General features: G+C 39.1%; 1 protein-coding gene across 4 annotated transcripts in view; it reads left to right on the forward strand.

The window, feature by feature from the left end:
• Positions 1-4,372, forward strand: part of FSTL5 (follistatin like 5) — a 322,446-nt gene extending 318,074 nt beyond the window's left edge. For all 4 annotated transcript variants that reach the window (XM_037377605.1, XM_037377621.1, XM_037377613.1 and 1 more), the window contains one exon: positions 1,962-4,372. In XM_037377605.1, the coding sequence (XP_037233502.1) occupies positions 1,962-2,664 (703 nt within the window). In that variant the 3' untranslated portion in view covers positions 2,665-4,372. The remainder of the gene's footprint in view (positions 1-1,961) is intronic.
• The last annotated feature ends 18,450 nt before the right edge of the window (positions 4,373-22,822 follow it).

Below are 22,822 nucleotides of genomic sequence, written 5' to 3' on the forward strand. Positions count from 1 at the left end.
TTTGCGTTTGCTATTAATGAAGCCAACAGTGATGACAATATCTAGCCCTCAGTCAATTCTCATCCAGACCAAAGTCCTTTTAAGATGCATTGGGGGTTTTGGTTATTGTTTTTCAGGAGTAAATATTAAGTAGCAAATATGTTGAAGTCATTGTCCAGAATATTGTGAATGCTCTCGGACAGTTCACTGATCGTTGCTTTACATTGGAGACTGTTATGTAAAAGATAATCAATAAGCTAATTCTCTTGTCCTTCTGTAACCACTGCTCATGTGTATAACATTGGTTATTTAACACTGAGGTATACCGTAAACATTTGAAATGTCAGAACGCTGCTTGCTATTTAATGTCTTCTATTACAGGATGATTCTGTACATAATACAGCACAAGTTTGTTTCTCATGACCAACAAACGCTTGCTACACAATAACAGAATCAAGAATCAACAACTTTATGCCTGCCCAAAAAGGCTGAGGAAAGGACATTAGATGGCCAAAACAGCTAAAAATCAGGTTTTGCTTGATGATCCTAGTCTTCCTCCATGACAAAAAACCAAACCTTGTGAATGGAAAAGTATCAGTGATTGTCAAGTTCTCTTGCATAATTTTTGTAATGGCTCACTCAGCCTTTTTCTAACCAAGACAATTTAATTCAGATTACATATAAGTGACTGAACAATCAAAGACAAAAATGATCTCGTTATCAGCTCAATGCATAATTGTGGGCAGCCTGATTCATGCTGCCCCTTCCTTTGGTGGGAGCTGGACCAAATGATAGCTAGAGGTCCCTTCCAGCTGAAATAATTCTGTAGTTCTGTGATCCTATGGTACTGAAGCAGTATGCAAGAACTTTGGGGCTAAAATTAAAAATGTCCTTATATCAATTCAGTAGGAAATGCAAATACCGTTCACCCTGTCTCATGCGGGAGGAGCTGGCCGAACAGTGTCCTGAAACCTTTTTGCCTGTTACTTTGGTGGTTCACTGATTAGTAAATATATTGGGGTTGCAAGGTATTGTGTGAAATTTTTCGTGCTATTTTCAGCTCAATTGTTGGAACATTCTAGCCATCATAGTGTTTTATATCAACAAGATATGAAAGGTGTTTTTAGATTATATATTCTTAGGATCAAAGACTCAGTGGCCAATGTTAAGAAATGTGCCAAAGGAAAGCAGATGTTCAGGAAAAGTGCTGTGAAAGCTACTTGGATAAGCAAAACTAATATACTTTCACATGACTCCATAATATTTAGAGTGGTGGGGTTTGCCTATATACAGTCAAATGATCGTGCAGTCAGAACTTATATGTTAACATTAGAGAACAGTCATATAGCTTATACTTAAAATGTTACAAACATTCAGCTCTAGGATTTTAAAGTTTAGCCATACTATTCATGTTCAGTGAAAATTCCTTGATGTATGGAAAAGCATAAAGGGTAATTTAAATTGTAAGAAATATGGGCCTTGGATGGTTGGGAGGCATAAACCTAAATCCTTTTATGATATTCATGAATTACAATGAAGAAGATTCAGATAATTATCTGAATAACAATGAGCGCTAGGTTAAGTTGATCTTCCCAAGAAAGTTGAAGAAATATATGAAGTGAATTAAAATATGTGGGATGTACTATCTATTGATACTGGATCTATTTCTCCTACTTGGCTTTTGTAAAAGTTGTAACTGAATAGATAGCTGAGAGTAATGTTTACCTTTCCCCTATGTCAGTAGGAAAAAATACTTTTCCATTAATCAGTTTAATGTTTTTTAGACGCACTTTAAATTACAGTTACAAGAAACGCTAAAAATTAAATATTATAAACTGCTTAATATCTGGAACATCTGAGGCTGAGATACATAGCAATACACCACTGCACATAGTAACTCATCTACTTTGCTTAGAATGGCTCTCCCCAGTTGTACATAATGCACACAGTAGCTGACTTTGATTTTGTGCTTTTCCTTCCAGGTTTGGATTTATTCTTCATAAAGATGAGCCTGTGCTCCAGAAAATTGATCTAGAAACTATGTCATACATCAAGACAATTAGTTTAAAGGATTATAACTGCATTCCTCAGTCACTGGCTTATACACATCTCGGAGGATACTTTTTCATCTGCTGCAAGCCTGACACCACTGGGGCTGTCCTGCCACAGCTCATAGTGGATGGCGTTACTGACTCAGTGATTGGGTACAACGGCGATGTAACGGGCACGCCACATATTTCTCCTGATGGACGCTACCTTGTCAGCATTGATGATGCGAAAGGTCTCATGAGGATCCAGTCCATAACAATGAGAGGAGAAATACAAGATGCATTTGACATTCACACTAATTTGCACATATCTGATGTAGCTTTTCAGCCATCATTCACTGAAGTTAATCAATACAATGTCTACTGTAGCTCCAGCACACAAACTGATGTTCTCTTCATGGAGCTCTCCTCTGGCAAGGTTAAGATGGTGAAGAGTCTGAAGGAGCCTGTCGAGGCAGGCGAATGGCCTTGGAACAGTAAGAATCGTCTTATTAAAGACAGTGGCCTTTTTGGTCAGTATCTCATGACACCTTCCAAGGAATCTCTGTTTATCCTGGATGGACGGCTCAATAAGTTAAATTGTGAAATCACTGAAGTTGAGAGAGGCAACACAGTAATTTGGGTTGGAGAAGCATAAAGATCTGTTAGATATTTACCGAATTAATAGTTTTACAGTACATTGCACTTAAATTACATGTTATTCAAATGTACACAATTTTAATTTTAAATTGTTAGACCCTTCTATACCTGTAAATTCTTTGACTTGAACACAATTTGAATCAACTTCTACATAAGAGTTACTAAAACAATGGCTATTTGATAATGGTACTTCTTATTAATTGTCAGCTAAGATTGTGTTCTTTGACTGAAATCACAAAATATTAAAATTGATTATAAATGCCATACGTTATTTTAAAGGAATTAGAAAAAAAACACACCCAAAAGCTTCAGGGAATTTTATTTGATACTTTGCATTTGTAAATGGAAGACTTAAGTACGGTTCAAATATTGGTTTGGTTTGCTTCAGACACAAAATAAGAGCTGTTGTGGAACCTTTGACTCCTTAAACTGAAATTTTATGTCCTGTTCTGTCCAGTCCACTGTTCAATCTTTTTGTGCCTTGAAGCGAAAGTCTCACATGAAAGGTAAAACATAAAAATGGTATAATCCCACTGTGGCTACAGGATTAGCTGTCATTGGAAAGAAACTTTTGGTATCAAATTTCTAGTCTCAAGTTGTGGAACATACATGGGGAGAAAAAAAGGAGAAATTATATTTGCAGTGTTTTCTGATCACTGCAATTTGAGGAGTTTATTTTTATGGCAAGTCTTAGTTGAGAGAGCTGCTTGCAGAAGCTTAACCTTTTTTTAGAAAAAAACAGATGTTAGGTTTTTCAGCTATCACAGGGCTTCATCAGCAAGGAGTTTCAGTTCACTAAAGAGAAATATTGCACTTATCCTTTCAGAGGAAACCACATTCAAAAACCTGGCATCACAAAGCTTCACTTATATCATCAAGGAAACTGTTACTTAAAAACAAACAAAATGTATTTCAAGAAACTAAAATTGCAAAGAGCTGACGTCTACAACCAATAGATAACATTTTTGCTTATACATTGTACCATTGATCCATATTTGTTAAACCATTAGGTTAGCTCAACGGGTTTTCTATTCCATGCACCCAATTGGATTAGTGCAAAAAACAAACAAAAACTTTGTATTTTTTATAGTTTGTTTACTTAGAATTCTAATATTAACAATGGTTAAACATGTAAATGGGAAAAATAAGATTCCCAGAAGTAGAGTAACGAGGCAGTAGGATCAGAAAGCCAGCAGTAAACAACTATCCAGACTTAGAGCAATGACTTAAAAGTTTGGGAGTATTTTTATTTTTATTATGTTTTTGCTAAAGAATGCTTATAAGCTCTTAAACTGACCTCCATTTACTGAAGAAGAAATATCTTTTTTTAAACAAAATTTTACTGCAATTTAGATTGTGTAAAATTGCTTAGAATCTGGAATTTTCTAGCATTGCAATCTTGTGTGCATTTAGCGTCCTGCCCTGTGTGGTACAGTAGATCTCTCTTCAGCTTGAGCAAACCTCCTGATAGGTAGATATAACTAAGATAAGAGTTTGATTACATTTCTAGGTACTGAATCTGTTTTCCTTTATCACAACTTTTCTCCATTGTGAACAAAGAATCATGTAATCTGTCTGCTACTCAGTTAGTTGCAGTAGTCTGTCTCATGCATTTTTCTTCTGTAACTTACACCATGTGAATGTTCTGTATGTAGAAAATGCTTGACAAAAGGAGAATAAACTCCATCAGTTTTAAAGAGTCCTGACTTTGGTGAGTGCTCCAATGTAGCCACACAGGGGTGGTGTGTAACACAGACTTCTTCTGAAAGCAAGGTAGAAGGAAGTTTATCTGCCTATTACTAGGGTTTTCTTGAATATATATATATATATGTATATATAAAATATACAACGTGAAAAGAAAACTTTTTAGAAGAGCTTAACTAACTGGAAAAGTTTCCTTTGGCTGCTACAAAGAAAAGGCCATCTATTCATCAATTAAGCACAGAGTAATTAGAGTATCGACAGAGGTCTGCTCTCATGGCCAGCCCCTGGCGCCAGCCTCCAGCCTAGGAGCTGCACAAACACACAAGCGCCCGCCGAGCACTGCAGCAGCAGAGCAGAGGCGCTGCCTGGCCAGGCTGCTCGGTGCAGGTGAGTTGGCGCTTCCCATGCCCTCTCCTTGCCTAACCAATAATGTTAAAGAATTGAATCTCACGACGATGGTGAGATTACCTTGAGGGTGAAAGCTATCCTGTGTTGTGCGTGATCTCTTCCAGTCTGTTCAAGTCCAAGTTAGTGGTCAGTTTTGGCAGCAACTTACTCTTTTGTATTAGCAACATTTGGCAATAGGAAAAGCTTTAGAACTTGAATAAACTATGTTGATCATTATATGAAATAGGAGACCAATATCTCCATTAATAAACTTAACAGATTTAACAATATCAGTAATATCACAGTATAGTACAGAAACTGTCCTCATTTCACAATTCTCATTTGAAACCAGTATCTCTGTTCCCACCCTAAGAATATCTCTGACTCACGTTAAAGCAGTTCAGTAAAGGGCTGTTGCCAATTCACTGTATTTTGTGTAGCTAGTCCGGTGTTCCAGCTCGAAGACCAGGGTTTATTTCTTTCCCATTGCTATGGAACAGGTTTCTGGTGTCCAGGAGAGTTGTTTGGTTCCATTGAATGAATGAAAAATCAAACACTCTTCAGCGTTTCAATTTTCCCTTAGTACAAACTCAGATGTAACAACGGTTGGCTTCGAGTCCTGTCATTCCTTGTTGCTGTTGGAAGCAGAGGCAACAATTGCCTTCTCTTAATTCATGGTAAACACTCATGTTTGCTTTCACAGGCTCTTACAAACTTTCAAGATTTAGGATTTTCTTATGAGAATACATTAAAGTAGTGGAAGGTAATGGAAATGTAATGGAAGAAGCCAAATGTGCCAAGTTGTGTTACAGCTGCTGAAAGTCTACACTACGTTCCTGAATGCTAACAAATTTGAGAAGCACATGTGGTGAGGACGGGATGGAGTGCTCTTTACCAGGGATTATGACGATAGAGCTGCTTTTGCTAAGGTATTAAAAAATATATATATTTATGAGACATAGAATCATAGAATGGTTTGGATTGGAAGGGACCCTAAAGACCATTGAATTCCATGCCCCCGCCACGGGCAGGGACACCTTCCACCAGACCAGGCTGCTCCCAGACCTGTCCAGCCTGGCCTTGGGCACTGCCAGGGATGGGGCACCCACAGCTGCTCTGGGCAGCCCGGGCCAGCGCCTCACCAGCCTCACAGGAAAGAATTTCTTCCTAATATCTAATCTAAATCCACCCTCTTTCAGCTTAAAGCCATTCCCCCTTCTCCTGTCACTACATGCCCTTGTAAAAAGCCCCTCTCCAGCTTTCTTGTAGGCCCCTATTAGGTACTGGGAGGCTGCTAGAAGGTCTCCCTGGAGCCTTCTCTTCTCCAGGCTGAACATCCCCAACTCTCTCAGCCTGTCTTCACAGGAGAGGTGCTCCAGCCTCTGATCAGCTTTGTGGCCTCCTCTGGACTCGCTCCAACAGGTCCATGTCCTTCTGATGTTGGGGGCCCCAGAGCTGAACACAGCCCTTCAGATATGGGGTCTCATGAGACCAGAGGTGCAGAATCACCTCCCCTGACCTGATGGTCATGCTTCTTTTCATGCAGCTCAGTATATGGTTGGCTTTCTGGGTTGCAAGCACACATAACTGGGATATGCTGAGCTTCTCATCCACCAGCACCCCCACGTCCTTCTTTGCAGCACTGCTCTCTATCCATTCACTGCCTACCCTGTGTTGATATGGGGGGATTGCCCCAACCCACGTGCAGGACCTTGCACTTGGCCTTGTTGAACTTCATGAGGTTCACATGGGCCCACCTCTCAAGCCTGTCAAGGTCCCTCTGGATGGGATCATTTTCCTCCAGCATGTTGAAAAGGCTCTGTCAGGCTATTTTAAGAGTCACCAAAAGAAAGAAAAAATGGTGCAAAAGTGAAAAGAAATGTTGCTTTTCCCTTCAGTTTGGCAGTAGACATTTTCAATAGTCCATGCATGAAGGTAATCTTTTAAGCTGCTCTTCCATGCTGATAAATAGCTAGTTATTTGCTGCACAACTATATGTACGCATAAGGAATTAAATCCAGAGATTTCCTAAGTTTCTTTTTTATAAGCTAGTAGAGATTTATATTTCAAAGTATGATCTTGCAGTTTTTAACTTCTTGCATGTGGTCTATCTGTCTTCATTTGTGTATTTTCTGACTGCTTGGTTTATAATATCAAATTGAGAGAAATTGGTAAGCAACTGCATGAATAGGTAAACTGATATCAGAACAACCCCTTCAGTGCAACTAATTGTATTTCCCATAAACAAATTATTTCGACAACTAGACACATGATGCCAAAGAGTTCATAAATTCAAAAATAAGATCTATGCAAATAGGTAAGAAATATATCTTGTATATGCATATCTTTAAAAGTTTCAATGGAAAAAATCATTAAATGAGTTTCAAAGAACCCTGCGTATTTTTGTAAGTGGTATCAATGAGGTTAAAAATGTCATTTTGAGATTTTATTGAGCCTCCTTCTCACACATATCATTAGGACTGTTAAATACAGGTTAAAGGGCATCTGAATATTTAAGACTATCATGGTAGCATTTAGATTTTAAATAGTGACTCTTCATCAGCAGTTTCAACTTCTTTCAATTAACAGAATATTCTGAGCTTGAATTCGATATTTCTTTGTGCTATTGAACAGCTGTTTTGTTATACAGAGGTAGTGTTTGCATTTCAGTTAGAAATCAAGTATGCCCGAATATGGATTACAGAATAGCAGATTATGAATGTTGTATTAAGAACATAACATAGTTACTACATCATTTTTCCTACTTACCACAAGGTACTGGGTTTGATTTCAACTGAAAGAGCATTGACAGCTTAATTGGGACGTATATTTTTACCTAATGAAACACCAGGGACAGGATACTTTGAAGGTTAGTTTGTTAATGAATTGGAAGGTCTCAAATAATTCTAAACCCCCATATGATTACCAGTCATCTGTACTCATTTCCCCCTTTTTCATGGTATTTTAAACTGAACACCTGTAATGCATTTCAAGAGCTTCTGGAAAAATGAATCCATTAGTTGCTACAGGAACATGGTTAGTGAATATTATAAAAATTCAAAATTCTATTAACTAACATTTTCACCTATTGTTCTTATTCTGCCAATCAACCCTAGGAAAAACCAATACAGATGGATAAGCTTTGTAAACTATTTTATAGGTCAACAGATTCCAATGTTGTCTGATTTAACTCTGTTGTATAAATGTGTGGATTTGAACCAGGCTGTGCTTATTGGGGACCAGTGCTGTCACCACTGGATTTGGTACAAAAAGGAGGAAGCCTTCACCCACTCTTCCTGCATCCACGTTTTCAAAGAAAAGAAAGGCCACATCTTCAAAGACTGTAGATGGCTGTTTTCAGCTTTCTGAACTTGGATTCAAAACAGCGGGAGGCACCTTCCAGCTGTTCAGTAGCAAACTGAAGTCATAGCAGGGTCCTACACCCTGTGCCAGTTCCATTAGCTACCTCCAGACGGTGTTTTTCATCCTCTGCCTTTCCAAGCTCTGATTCTGAGGCACTCAAGAGTTTCCACTGACACAGGGGACTCCTAACAATAAGCTCAAGAAAACCACTTAGCAGCAATACCTAACCCTAAGGCACTTCTGACTCTAAATTAGTTCTAAGTACTCCAGCAGCATGTATCAACCAGCAGCAATGTGACCCGACAGCACCCTGTTTCTGCCAGGTTGTGGCCAATTTCAGAGCTTCACTGAAGGAAATAAACTCAGAATAAAGATTTTGGAAAATGAAGAGAAAAAGAAAAAAAAAAAAACAACAAAACAAAGCAAACAAACAACCAAAAAAAAAAAACCCAACCAAAAAAATACCCCAACACCCAAACCTTCCTTGTTTGCACAAGTAACCAGAAAAATGCTTAAACCAGGGATCAATATAAGAAGAATAATTTTTTTTCCTTTAAAACACCTTTGTAAAATACTGGACTGTATAGGATTGTTATCACAAGCTTATTTTCTACATTTATATAAAAAATCCTCCAAAACTGTACAAAGTTCCATGTTAAAACAGTGAGGGCTTCCAGCATTAATTTAATCGTGACTATGCCAATTGTTGTGGTACAATTCTTTGCCTTCAATAATTCCACTGCTTCTTTGATAATATTTTCCAGACTGAATTGTCACAATTTCTCATAATTTTTTTCCAGTGAAGTTAGACAAATACTTGATCACCATGGCTGTTTTCATAGCTGTTCCAGTTGAAATTCAGCTTTCTCAAATACAGGTGGCCTGCCTGCCTGAAAGCATTAATCTGAACACAGGGAAGAGCTGAAACCCCAGTTTCCATTTTTGCTGGTGGTGTGGGTTTGGCTGGGATATTTTTCATCTTAGTAGTTGGTACAGTGCTGTATTTTTGGATTTAGGATGAGAATATTGTTGATAACGCATGATGTGGCAGTTGTTGCTAAGCAGTGCTTACCCTAAGTTAAGGACTTCCCAAGATTCCTGTGCTCTGCCAGCGAGCAGGTGCACAAGGAACTGGCAGGCAGGGCAGCCCTGACCTGAACGGGCCAGAGATGTTCCACACCAGGGGATGCCAGGCTGAGTATATAAACTGGGGGGAGCTGGCTGGGAGCAGCAAGTCCCTGCTCGGGGACTGGCTGGGCATCGGTCAGCGGGTGGTGAGCAACTGTATTGTGCATCACTTGTTTGTTTGTTTGTTTGTTTTTCCCTTGGGTTTTATTCTTCCCTTTTTCTTTCTCCTTTTCTTTACAATTATTATTACATTTTACTTTTTTTCAATTATTAAATTGTTCTTATCTCAACCCACAAGTTTTACCTTTTTTATGATTCTCCTCCCCATCCTGCTGGATGGGCTGGGGGTGGGCTGGGGTGTTGGTGAGTGGGCAGCTGTGTGGTACTTCAGTCACCAGCTGGAGTTAAATCGTGGCTCCTGGCAACCCTCTGAAGAGCTGAGGTAAAGGGGCTTGTTCAGCCTGGAGAGCAAACATCTCCAGGGGGGCTTAATAGCAGCCTGCTAGTACCCATGGGGAGGTTGTAAAAATATGTAGCTAGATTCTTCGCGGTGATGCGTAGCAGGAGGACAAGACGCAACAGTATGAATTGATTTAAGAGTTTCAGACTGGATATAAGGGAAAGCTGTGAGGACAGCCAAGCGTGGGAGCAGGTTGCCCAGAGAAGCTGTGCAGTCCCCATCATTGGAGGTTACCAGCACCTGGCTGGATTATGCCCATCTAAGCTTTAGCTGAACTGGCTTGACCAGGGTGTTGGACTAGAGATCTGCCATGATCCCTTCAAATCTGAATTATCTTGTGATTCTATCACCTGGGACTGGAAACAATAGCAATCTTCATTTGTTTCAGTTGTTTAAGTTTCTGGCTCAGCTTGCACAGCAAGTATTTAAATGTACTTTTGCAAATGAAAAACCCAAGTGTTAAGGTCAGGCTGAAATATGGCCTGAGCACAACTCAACAAGTAATTGTGTTTTGGAACTTTAAAATCCTTAGCTCTAAACATCTTGTCTTAAATTAAAGGTATTGTCATTTTGAAATCTGGAATATGTTTCTTGGCTTCCAGGCAACCCCAGGCTCAGGGTAAGTGCTCCTTTCTGACTACCTGAAGAGCAGTGGTAGCAGGGAAGGGTTCCCGAGGGCACCACTGCAGGTGAGGTCTCGTCACACTCAGCTGGTGCATGTCCAAACGGGAACATAGCAGTTTCGGTGTGTCCTTGGTCACAACTCTTCACATGAGTCTGCTCTGGGCATTTAATTGAGACCTAATGTGTACATTTATGATATGATTCAGTAGCGGAATAAAAGATTTGTTAATTTGCTAATCAATTTGTAATAGAAGAGCTCGTCGTATCTACAGTATTCTGTATAAAGGAAACACTAATACAGAGAAAGTCCTGTTCACCCCTTATCAGCTTGTATTTTGCATTTTGGTTTTCATTTTAAGCAGGTCCTAAGGAAACTTACTGATGGCTTGTGTTTTGAGGTTAGCCACAAAAATATAGAATATCTAGGAAGAAAAAAAAAAAAAAAGATGTACTTAAATACTATTCAGCTGTAATGATCCATAAAAATGAATTAAATGTTCTGTGAGTACACTTGTCAAGATGGGAAAAGCATAGGCTTAACTCTGCATCTCAAAAATCCCGATTTCAGCCAAATTCAGAAAATACAAGACAGAATGTACTAGGCGAGAGAGAGGAAAAACTCATTCAGAACATGAATATTTGCTAATTGGAGAGATGTGATTTGAGTCCAGCAGTCAAGGACTTTTGCATTTATACCACACTGACAGTGTGTCACTGTGACCGACCTCCCCACAGTGGAGAAAGACTCGGAGGAGGAGGCCAAAAATAATGAGCTCAGGGAAGAACGTAAAGAATGACCACCAATTATTGTAAAGCAAGCTGTACTTCTAGTGGGACTGGAGAGTAACCTTTGTTTTCTATATACAGCTATACCGGTGACTCATCAAACTGTATAAACAGCTTTCCCTGAGCTAATTAGTGGAGACTAATGTCTTTCTGAGCTAGTCAGAGCAGTGTGGGAGAGAAAGTGTGTATGTGACTTAACCTAAGTTTAAGTTTAAAAACTGGCCAGCTAATAAAATGGACTTTGAAGAGAGCAACGAGCTTGACCTGGCTTCAATGTTCATATTCCTTCCTGGCGCCTGGGCACACCCAGCAGCACGATGGTGAGCACGTAGAGACTGGTAATGGGAATCATATTTGCGTGGTGATTCTGCTGCCTGCTGCAATAGCTATATTGTGCTTGTGTTGTGATTTCAGTATACTGCCGTATCACTCTATTATATCAAAATCCCATGCAATGACAATTACATCAGATAAGTACATTTGATGCTGACCTTGAAACCCTCCTTATCTGGAATATCTGAAAGAATCTAGTCAGAGGGTACTGGACTGACATTCACCCACTACCACTCCATTTTACATCATATTGCAATGAAAAAAAACCAAAAAACCAAGCACAAAAAACACTTACAGTGCTTTATGGTATTACAATAAGAATGACATCTGGAAGAAATGGGTAAAATCTTAGTTATGTTGGTATTAGGAGTTCTTTCATATCAGTGAGCATCACATTACACATAACAGTAAAGGCAACACAGACAATGTGGTAAACTATTCCATTCTTATAGCGGGGAAGGAAGAGATTGCAATGGGTCTGTAATCTAAGAGTTAAATTGGTGTCTTATAACTGCACGGCAGAGATGTTTATGTTATTTCACAGAGGTAATTGAAACCAGCTTCCAGATTGTTGGAAGTTTTTTGTGTGGTGGGTTTTTCTCAACAGTAACATGGAAAAGTAAGTCTTCAGAGAAGGTACTAAAAAGACTGTGTTCAGGAAAAAAATGTATTGACATCAGTTTTATAAAAATTCATAAACCAGGATTTAAAAGTATATATTTCACTTGAGTCTCCCCCGTCACTTTTTAATGGTTTAAATGCCCTGTTTGCTGTGCCACTACTTTAAAAATTATTTTAAACTGTCTTCGGTGAGTTATCTTTCACAAAGTATGACAAATTCGGTTACTGCCAAAAGACTGAAAGATACTGAAATTGCCTTTTTCTATTTAGAAGTAATGCATGAAAAATTGCTTCTTCTAGCTTATTAATATTAAAATTGTTCTTATTTTAATCTAATAGATGAAAAAATAGTTTCTTGTTATTAGTCATGATGTTAATGTTCTTATTTTTAATCTTCCTGAGGTAGTGTGTCCTTTATCTTTTCATAAGGATGGGCAATAGTTCTCTCATTTTGCAATACTTCTTTTTATAATTTTCTCTAGTAGTGAAAGCTTAAGTATATGCTTTCCTTTTTATTAAATGTGTATTAAACCTATGCCAAAAAATAATGTAATTGCCTGGCAATATTTTTCAGTGATTTCTTTTTATGTGTTTAAAACCCCCAGACAAACAAAAAAACCCCACCCCCAAAAAACCAACCCAAAACCACAAACCACGATTCACTATCCCCTAGCAACTCCCTGGAGTATTCCACAAGAACATTCCCTTCCCAGAAACTGGTCTTCTACATGTTTTCACTCATGAACAAAATTTATTAGTTTTCATCATATTATAATAATGAAAGATATTCTTTTATTTCTGTGAAATGCTGTCACAAGTTTTAAAAAAAGGATTCTGCCTCCAGCCCCAGCTTCCTTTGCAAGGTGTGTAATGCAAATTACTAATGTGAATACTCTAAGAGATAATATAAACTGTAAACATAATTATAGAAAGGCAGAAAGAATAATCAGCATTATTTTTAGCATAGGTCTATTGAGATGAAAATCATTGTTAATGATGCAGCTGTACACTGTGAGGAAGTAAAATCAACACCATCTTTATATTGAAGATTGCATAAGGAAAAATTATTGCATAAATGAGAAGGAAAGAGGCGCTAGGTCTCCAAATCATTGTAGAATTAGTTTTGAAGTGTCTTAATTAAAACTGTAAATAAATAGCCATTTCCTCTATGATGACTGTAAATATTAACTTAGAAGGTACACTTGTAAACTGTACGTGGGTACCCTTTCCACATAGAAAGTTTGTGCTGATACTTTGAGAGCAGAACTACATCACCTACACTGTGCAGGCTGGTGTCAGACATCCAGATCTCTCCTCCACTGACTGGTGGCCTCTGGGTCCTTCATATTTCCAGCTAAGTGGACTTCTGGGGTGGCATTCCCACTGTCTGGTCCTCTTTTCCCTGTAAGGTTAAATACAAGCACAAATTCAGCACTGCTATGGTAGCAAGTGAACCTCTTCCCCACTAGATCAGCATGACCTTTCCAGTTCCATCTGCTGCCCAAATCAATTTTGGCTGAAATGACTTTCACTTTCTCTTAAACCCTATTAAACTTCCACAAACTACTGCTTTTCCTTCGCTCGCTTTGTCAAGCTGCATTTACCTTGGCTAACCTCAGTCTTGAGATGAAGAGACATTTTCCTACTTCTCTCTTTTTTTCTTTTTTTTTCAAACCCAAATAAGACATCTTTCATCCAGTTCACTAAAGGGAGGTGGTGGCCTCATTTTTTGCATCTCTTTGTTTACTCTGGAGGAGAATGGATAACCTGTGGAGCTAGTCTTTTACGTCCTCTAGCAGCAGTACTTTGTGCGTACTGAGGAGGAAGGCTACGAGAGAGGCAGCACCACGTCAGCCAAGACGTGTGTAGCAGGACACAAAAGCAAGCGGCGTTGCAGTACTTCCATCCCATGTTAACCCCCTGCTGTTTCACATGCTGAGTGTGCCAGCAGTTGCAGGGAGGCGGCAGTGGCTGTTTGGTGCGCTTTGACTGTGGCTGGAGCAAGCAGGTGGAACAACAACTTCAGTTCGGCACATGAAACTTCTGTAATTTGGGGGGTCAGTAAGTGATGAAGACAAACGTTGATTCCAGGTTTCAAACCAAACGTTGCACCCAACCCTCTGAAACATGGGTTCTAACAGGACTCCAATCCATGGTGAGGCACTGTTCTCTTGGGCTGAGGAAGTTTTCTTAGAGAACACAAAAGTCTGCAAGGTCGCTTTACTTTTTCATTATTATTATTCTATTTTTCATTATCACTTTTACCATTAATACTGGTTTTGGCACCCATATCCTATTGTTCTGTTACTGAAACGTTGCTATTTCTATCATCTTGGCTGTTCACAGATGGAAGAAATGATTGTGTGTCCCTATTTTTCATGCTTGCCCTCATTCTGTTTACCAACATAAGTAATTATAGTAAAACACAGTAAAGCTGTAGTAGTCTAAGGACAGAAACATGGTCTCCTAGGAGAGGATAAACTGTTTATTAACTACTTGCCATAATGTGGAAAACAACAGAAAAGTGTGTACATAAATGAAGCCCTTTTTCAAGGAAAACTAAAAGTCTGACGAGCTTTACCCAAAAAATAAAGAGCTTATTTAATCAGCACATATACATTAGAGTATCTAATAATCTACTTGGTGTTCTATAGAGTATGCTTCTGGTTTCCTAAACATTTTACATGCGCCAAAGGCTGAATATTCTCAGTTCAAGAAATATGACTGCTCTTTAAGGATTTTGTTAATACCATAATGCTCCTATCACTTTGTCATGTAGAGTTTTGTCACTGGATCTATCCTTTTTTCTTTTTTTTTTTTTTTAATTAGAAAACTTATTTTTAACATCTAGTAAACACAGATTTATTTAGAGGTTCAGTTACTGACTGTAGATTTTCATTGACTGAGATTGATCATGATTTACACACCTCACAGGCAGATGATAATTTAGTAATATGTAAAGTTACAGAATTAAATTTCCCTGTTGCTCCTCCAAATATACTGCCATTGGAATGACAGCCTTTTGGGAAGTTTAAGGTACTGTAGTCCCACTCTGTCTTTCATTATTTGATACCAATATAATTCCAAATCATTCTTCAAGAATCTTTTTTTTTTTCCTGACACATAGACATAAAATAGAAGAGAGGAAAATAGAAAACTGTTTTTCTCTTTACTCAAAGCTTCAGTAATTCTGAAATATTTTTGCTATTACTAGTTTATACAATAAACTGCATGCTGAAATTCAACAACTACAGTGTTCAGATAGTGCTGTATTACCAGTCATCTTTTCTCTTGTTGTTGAAGGTGTTCTCTCTCTCTCTCTTTTTTTTTAATTGTAACTCTCAGATTTCTATTAGTGTTTATATTATTACTTGTACCTGAGAACCAGTTAGCTTGCAGGATAAGCATAGTTTTATTATATTCCTTTAAACATGGACCAGAACAACTGTGAAATCTTTCATTTATTTAAAAACATTTCACTCCAACAGAATAAAAAGTCTTTGTATTATCTGGAATCAGGGCTTCACAGAGTTCAACTGTATTTTGCCTAAAATATGCCTCTCCCTTTCTCTAGCTGTCGAGTAACAAAGTATATTTGCATCAACACACTCCAGCACCAGACAGTGAACAGGGAGGATGATACCAATGTGTGACTGGTGGTGGTCACCAGAAGTTTCTTAACAATGAAGGTAAATCAGGAAAGTAGCAAAATATTTTAAAATTTCAGCTACACCCTAACCGTTAGAGTACCCACAGTACAGGAGGAAGCCGAAATGAGAAAATGAACTATATGCTATTCTGTTGACATTTTCCCTTGTAATTCAAAATGGTTTGGGGCATTGTTGATTATGAATGCTGTAATATGATGTATCGTTCTTTCCAGTTAGACTGTATCAATTGAGAAGATTTCTGAGAGTCAATATAGTAATTCTCCTGGCTTTTTCAAATATACACAGTGTTAGGCCTCTCATAGATTGCTAATCATTGCAATAAAATGCTATTCATGCATTTAAATTTCCTTTATAATTTTAAATGATGTATTGAACTGCTTCTTACAGGTTTCCCTTTTCAGTGCTCCCAATACCAACAGTTTACATCTTTGTGCACGCAGCTTATCCTCTGTCTCCTCATCAATGACTACATCCAGAATAGTTTAGTGATTTTTAAGTATTAAGTAATACTTCTCTGTCTGGGGAGAAATAGTACACTTTGCTTTGTTCCTTGAAGTTTAACAAAGCCATTTAGTTCACAGTTCTGTCAACTCCCTTTTCTCCTCTTGAGTGAGAAGCTGGTAATTTTCAGTTCAAGAAAAGTCCCTCTGTCAGGAAATTTTTGTCAGTAACAGTCACAGGAATGGCTTTAGAATTGTATATAAAATACAGCAAAGTATTTGATGGATAATTGCACGACAAAGTATAGTTTGTTTTCCTTTTGGCTGTTTGAAAGATGTTGTTCTACCAGTAGATTAAAAAAATGAACTCAACCCAATATGTCATTGACTTCATTTGGGAAGAACAGAAACCTCAAAACACCTTCCTTTCCTCCTGATACTCAGAAGAACATGCTGATGGGAGAGTGTGGGCTCACAGTGTTATACCTGTGCAGAAGCCTAAGCATTTCGAATCACAGAAAAGAGCTGGAGAGCGATTTACCTTTGTTTAGCTTGTGTTTCAAGAGACTTTTCATTACCTTCAGGTGTTTAATAACTAGGACAGGAGAACAACCTCAGCACACTGTACTGGCAAATTCAGATCCTGAACAGACCTGAGAAGAAGATATACAGCAAAGTCTAAGATGAATCTGAGGCTGAAGCATTTACCTAAATAAAAAAATGTTCTGCTAATATAGTACCCAATCTACTTTAAGAATGACAAAGAAGCTATTTTTTTCACTATAGAATACTATACGGTGTTCCATTTGGATCTCACCTGCTGCTTAGTGTGATTGCATTGGTTTTAGTGAAGTTGCTCTTGCCTTCCAGTAGGACAAATTAGACCCAGTTTCAACTTACTGTTTCTGAAACTGATGAATATCTGAGATTTGTGGAGAATGAAATGATCTGTTTTGATTTGAGAGGAGAGAAAGATTGAAAAGTGGAAGCAAAGCAAGGCAGAGTGTAGCAAAGCCACGTGCTAACGAGCCATTACACTGAAGAAATACAGTGGTTTCATCTGAGATGGACATGACACAGGGATGTCCATTCTGTTAATATGTAGAGTTCTCACCAAATAAATTGAACCATGAATTGTATGTCCTAGCTTGCTGAAGGGTAAAATTTGTTACCAGGCTTAACAGTCACCTCAGCATTTGCATTTGCTTAATATAGTTTGAGCATTTCTGTAAAAACAGAGGTGGTGGAGGGCTGGATTGAGGCAGCAGGATGGACTTTCTCATTTTACGCATCTCAACGTAAACAACTTAGGTGGTGATTTCCAGGCTTCTAGGAGCTGCTTTTAGATTTTTGTGTAGATATTGTGGACAGATACTTATTAATTTGATCTAATTATGTTAAAATTTCATCAAGCCCAGGTTAAGACCCTGCAGAATTAGACCCCACTGTTTGTTGGATAGAAAGAGCCTACTCTCTGCTGACATTTAGGTCTGAAATAAATTCTCAAATTTCTTAGCAGTATTAAAATATCGTTTGTTTCTGGGCACACCAAGGTCTGACTGTCTTCTGGAAAATATGTCAGAGGAAGCTGACACACACAGGAGCATTTAGGGACCCAGGTTGTGGAAGCAGGTAAGCACATGTTTTATGGATCTACCTTTTGTACTCGGGCATTTTACATGTTTTGTAGGTCTAACACTTAAGACGATCAGGCACTCAGTGGAATTCACAACACGTGAATGGAAGTTTAGTGAGAAAACGCAAGTGTTTTAAGCATAAATATCTTGTGCCTCACCAACCCAGTCACAAATGAACTTTTTTTCCAAAGAAATGGTGTAAAAATTCTAGCCAATATAGTCCATGCATTGCTACTGTGAGCACAAACAAAGGAAATATGTTTATATGTGTGTATGTATGTATACTAGGGCTGATCTCAAGGCAGGTCAAGAAAATCCTGCCATTTCTGACCCATAAGGTTTAGAACACTGAATGTGAGAAATAACCACATACCAGGAAAGTAGTGCATGTTGTTTTCCTTCTTTAAGTAATAGAAATAAGTGACAGTATGAAAAAGCTGAGAGCACTCTGCACTATTTCACTGCAACAGCAGCCACTTCATTTCCTCACTTTTGCAGATTATTAGCAAATGCCAGAGTTGCTACGAATTGCTCCTCTGCTGCACAAAGTAACTATTGTGACTTGTCTGTTATCTCTGGGAAAACATGCAAACAAGGCCCTGTAAGCAGGAAAAAACGAGCCACCTTCAGTTTGTTACATTCATACTGCCAGACTCCAGTTAAAAAATCAGTATGACTAGGACAAAAAAAACCCCTTTTAATCAGCTTACTGGAAGCCTCAGTCACAATAATGCCAACATATTCTCTGTTAGCATTCCTTTGTTTTATAAAATTTGAAAGTTGTTTCTTTTTTTTCTCCATGTTATTCTCTAATGCTAATACCTGAAGCGGAGCAGTACATGGCTGCATGCCATATCATGTTTTTATGCTGAGCAGAAGCATCATCCGACATTCTGAGGCAAATGCCTTCATTCTGGAATCCCACAAGAACTCAACGGGATCCACTGGCTTACTCAGCACAAGATGCCAGATTTCTCTGAATTTGGCAGTAGCTTTTGCCACAGTCTCAGGCAAGATGCTATGTGCGGGTAAGGTGCCACCCATCAGCAGCATCTCTCCAGTTCCTCCTGCTTTCCCTTCCTTCATAACACCAAATGAATAAAGCAATGAGAGAGAAAAAAATATATGGTACTGCTACCTGGGAAGCGAAGATCTCATGAACACTAACACCTTGGTGAGCATGTTTACGGTTGGATTTGATGAACTTAAAGGTCTTTTCCAACCTAAATGATTCTATGATTCTACATTCTTAAATGAGAGTTTGGACTCACAATGGGAGACTGTGGAGCCCTGTGTAAGTAAGTGCCACAACCGTGTACTTTGTTCTGCTAAAACTGGCTTTCTGGTCATGGTATAGCACAGTTGCTGCAGAGCTTGTCAGGCACATAGAAGGCCCTGGGACATAGCCCACCTTCACAGAAAGACCTGAGAGTCAGTCATCCAGCTGGATAGTTAAAAAAATTCTTCCTACTCAGATACAAAATTCCTGGGATCTCCTTGCAGAAGACAGACTGTGGACAGGATGCCTACCTGAATGAGGGTCACCTAACCATGTTCAGGGCAGAGCTATGGGTCCTCTGTGGACTGCCACGGCATGAGCTGGGTAGGGTATAGGTCCTCCTGCATTCCAAAGCAGGGTGACACTGCAACATTTTAAAATCTAGCTGCTTAGTAGAGCATTTAGGCTTGTCTGGAGCAATAGTACTGCAGTTCTGAGTCTATTGACGTATTTGGAGCCTGAAGTCCAGCAATGCAGCCTTCCAGCTGTAAAGAGAGGGAAAATCTTCATCTCACATTGTAGAGGCTAAGACTAGTGTTTGACATAGAGAAGAAGTGAAAAAGATGTAAGGGTGGTGACATAGTATTTTCTGGATGTGTCAGAGCCCTGAGAACACCCACAGACTGTGTAACCCCTTCCCTCCACTCCCAAGGGCTGTCTGTGCTCAGGGCCATCCCTGCTACAGTACAGCTGCATAACCCTGGGCCAGACTGCTGTGAAATTGGCTAAATGATGAGAAACAGCTGTGAAAAGTCCCATTAGGGCCCTTCCCAGCCCTGGAACAGCACTTAAGCTCAGACCCTTGCATGAGTTGTTGTTTTGCTCTTTGCTACTCCTGGCCTTTGCTTGGCTTCCTGGCTTGACCTTGGGCTTGTCTTGTCGCAGCAGGTAATTTCTATGGACAGCCGCCTGACCCTGCTCATTGTTGCTGTTTCCTCTTTTCTTGTTTTGGACCTATGGGGCTGAAGTGCTTGCTGGTGATGTTGCAGCCTGCCTTTTACCCTTTGCTGCTGCCTTGCATCCCCCGGAGCAGCTGGGTCCTGCTGCTTCCTGGCACACTGCCTCAACAGCTGGTCTGGGGGCTTGACCCTTGAAGGTGTCACAGTTACAGCTGCAGATGACGCTTATCCAGTGGATGACTTGATTGAGCTTTTCATGGAAAAAAGGTGACTGTATTTCAAAAACTACAAATTCATGCTCTTTAGTAAGACAGGCTTTCTTATTGTTTTAGCACTTTTGAACTTTTCCATATTGAATGTATAGATAAATGTGTTTTTTTTTACATGAGCGTTCATAAATATCTTGTACAATGGCCTTAGTATCGTCATGTATCTGCTGGAAATACCAAGAATACTGTATTTTAGTAAACTGCTTATCTTTCCTACAGCTGTCTCCACATCAACGGAGACCTGGAGGTAGCTGATGTCCAAGTAGTAGAATTCTGCTTCTCTAGCTTCATGTGAAGTCCTGAACCAGTGCTGCTGGGTTTGTAAGCACCACACATAAACTGTGTGCTGTTAAAATTCATACTGTTTCTGTTACTCCAGTCATTGTGTACACAATGACTTTTCTACACAAACCTTTAATCAAGGGTTCTGCTGGATTCAGCTTTTCAGGAAAGCTCAGTGAAGGGTCTACTACTTTTTTCACCCCGATTACACTGCGTCGTGAATGAAACATTGAGCTCTTCATTGCTATCGAAGATGGGGGTAGGCTTGCACGAAAGCAGAATTAGGACCTTTCTGGATGGGGGAACTTCAAAGTCAAAATCAAATGTAGGTTAGCTGCCTCCACGGGTAAGCTATACTTTAAGTGGTGTTTCTAGGGTTATGTTTTAGACTTTACTAAAATACACGTTGTTAAAGTGTTTGGGGGTTTTTAGGTCTTAAAGAATAAAATCTCATTTTTCTTGTGTGAGGTTATATGAGGTACTGGCTGCAACCAGGTCAGTGACAATGCTGTCAGTCTAACACAGGACAGTCTGCATAGACTGTCTTGGGATCTTCTCCACTCTCTGGGCAGTTTGGCTGAAGGGACTGAATGCTGGAATACCTTCTCTCTGTCTTTAAATTCATGTGGCAACCTTTTGTACTTTTAGATTTGTTGAAGTTTAACTGCAATCATGGAAATGAATTTCAATGAAGCATATACAAAGGGGCTTCCCTGCAAGTGAGTGTTTTACATTAGTCTGCAAACTTCACAAGGGGGTTTGCCTGAATGACTGCATGTACAATTGAAATTGCTTAAGATCAGCAAGTTGCAAATGTTTCTTGAAATATCTTTTTTTCTTTTTTTTTCCCCCTAGGCTTCACCAATCCATTCTGCCTGGAATATGTTATTTCCATAGAAAAGTAGGTTCCAAGAGTGGTAATACATAACAATAAGTAAGAAGAGATGTGTTGTTCCATGTAGCAGATGTTATAATAATTTCTGTAGGTCTGTATGTAGAATTAAAACACTTTTTTGCGCTTTCCAATTGCATACAATACTGTGTGTGATCAGTATGTGATTTTTCTAATATAATTTGCTTTTTCATTGAATATATCAAACATGAAAGGAATTCAAGAGCATCCTAGCTTCCAAATTCTTATCCAGTTCATATAGAAATTCCTGCTTTATCATAGCAAATCCAGTTTGGTTTTGTTTTGGGGTTTTTTTTCCCAGATGTGCACTATTTTAATTTTTCCATTTAGTCGTGAATACAGAGATGAGATACTGATTAGTAAGAATCGAATTTAACCCTGGAGAAGCCGTTTCCACAGTAAGCCTTGAAGGCGGTGCACTCCAGCAAGCACCACAGCCATCTAGTGGTGGCATTGTAAGGCGGCTTTTTTGTATGGCTGGACTTCAACGCCTGTGGGCACCATAAAACGCACCTCCAGGATTAAGGTCTTGGATGTGACAATTTTGAAAGCAAATCCCATGTCTAAGTCTCTTGTACAAGGATCCATAGAGACAGGGAAAATTCATCTAAATACTCTTAAGGCGCAAAAATTTGACTTTCAATTCATGGTAATTTCTGGAAGTGTTTGCAAATGTGAGCAGGTTTTTCTTTCATGTTTTTATTGTTTGTTTGTTTGTGGTTTTTTGCCAATACTGCATGGTTTTCCACCTACAAAGTGCTTTACCTGCCATAATACATTTTTACCTAACTCTTTGACCTCACAATTTTAATCTCTTATTTGGATCCTTCCATTTTTCATTGCATCTTAAGCCCTGTTCAGTTATTTTCCTCATTTTAAACTGTAATGACTGAGCAGTCAAATTCTGTGGCTGCAATTTGCTCTTTCGGTAAGTTCCACCTGACTGTTATTGTCATATTTTCCCTGCTTGTAGGCCGGTAGGTGTTACCTCTGCCGTGCCCGGTAAAAGGCCACAGGTTCTGTATTGACATGATACTGCAGGTGTCAGGACTTGTCTGGGCCTGCCCTGACTTGAGCTGTTTTTAGCTGCTTCTAATGATTCTCTGTCAGTCTAGTGATTAATGCCTAGCTTGTTTTAGTTAGGCCCTGTGAACAGACTGTAAGCTGAGGGATCCCATGGTGCGACTTTCAAACTGTAGTTGGGAACCAGGGAAAGAAGCGGACTGTCATAAAAAAGCATGCCAAAATAGCCCCAGGTGAATGCCAGTTTTGAGGCAGAAGGATCCTGTACACACACCTAAACCAAAGCCCTAACTGGAAACATCTCAGGATAGTGACAACCGCTGCAAGGCTCTTTGCC

This window comes from Falco rusticolus, chromosome 1 (genome assembly GCF_015220075.1).
Source record: "Falco rusticolus isolate bFalRus1 chromosome 1, bFalRus1.pri, whole genome shotgun sequence".
Classification (NCBI taxonomy): domain Eukaryota; kingdom Metazoa; phylum Chordata; class Aves; order Falconiformes; family Falconidae; genus Falco; species Falco rusticolus.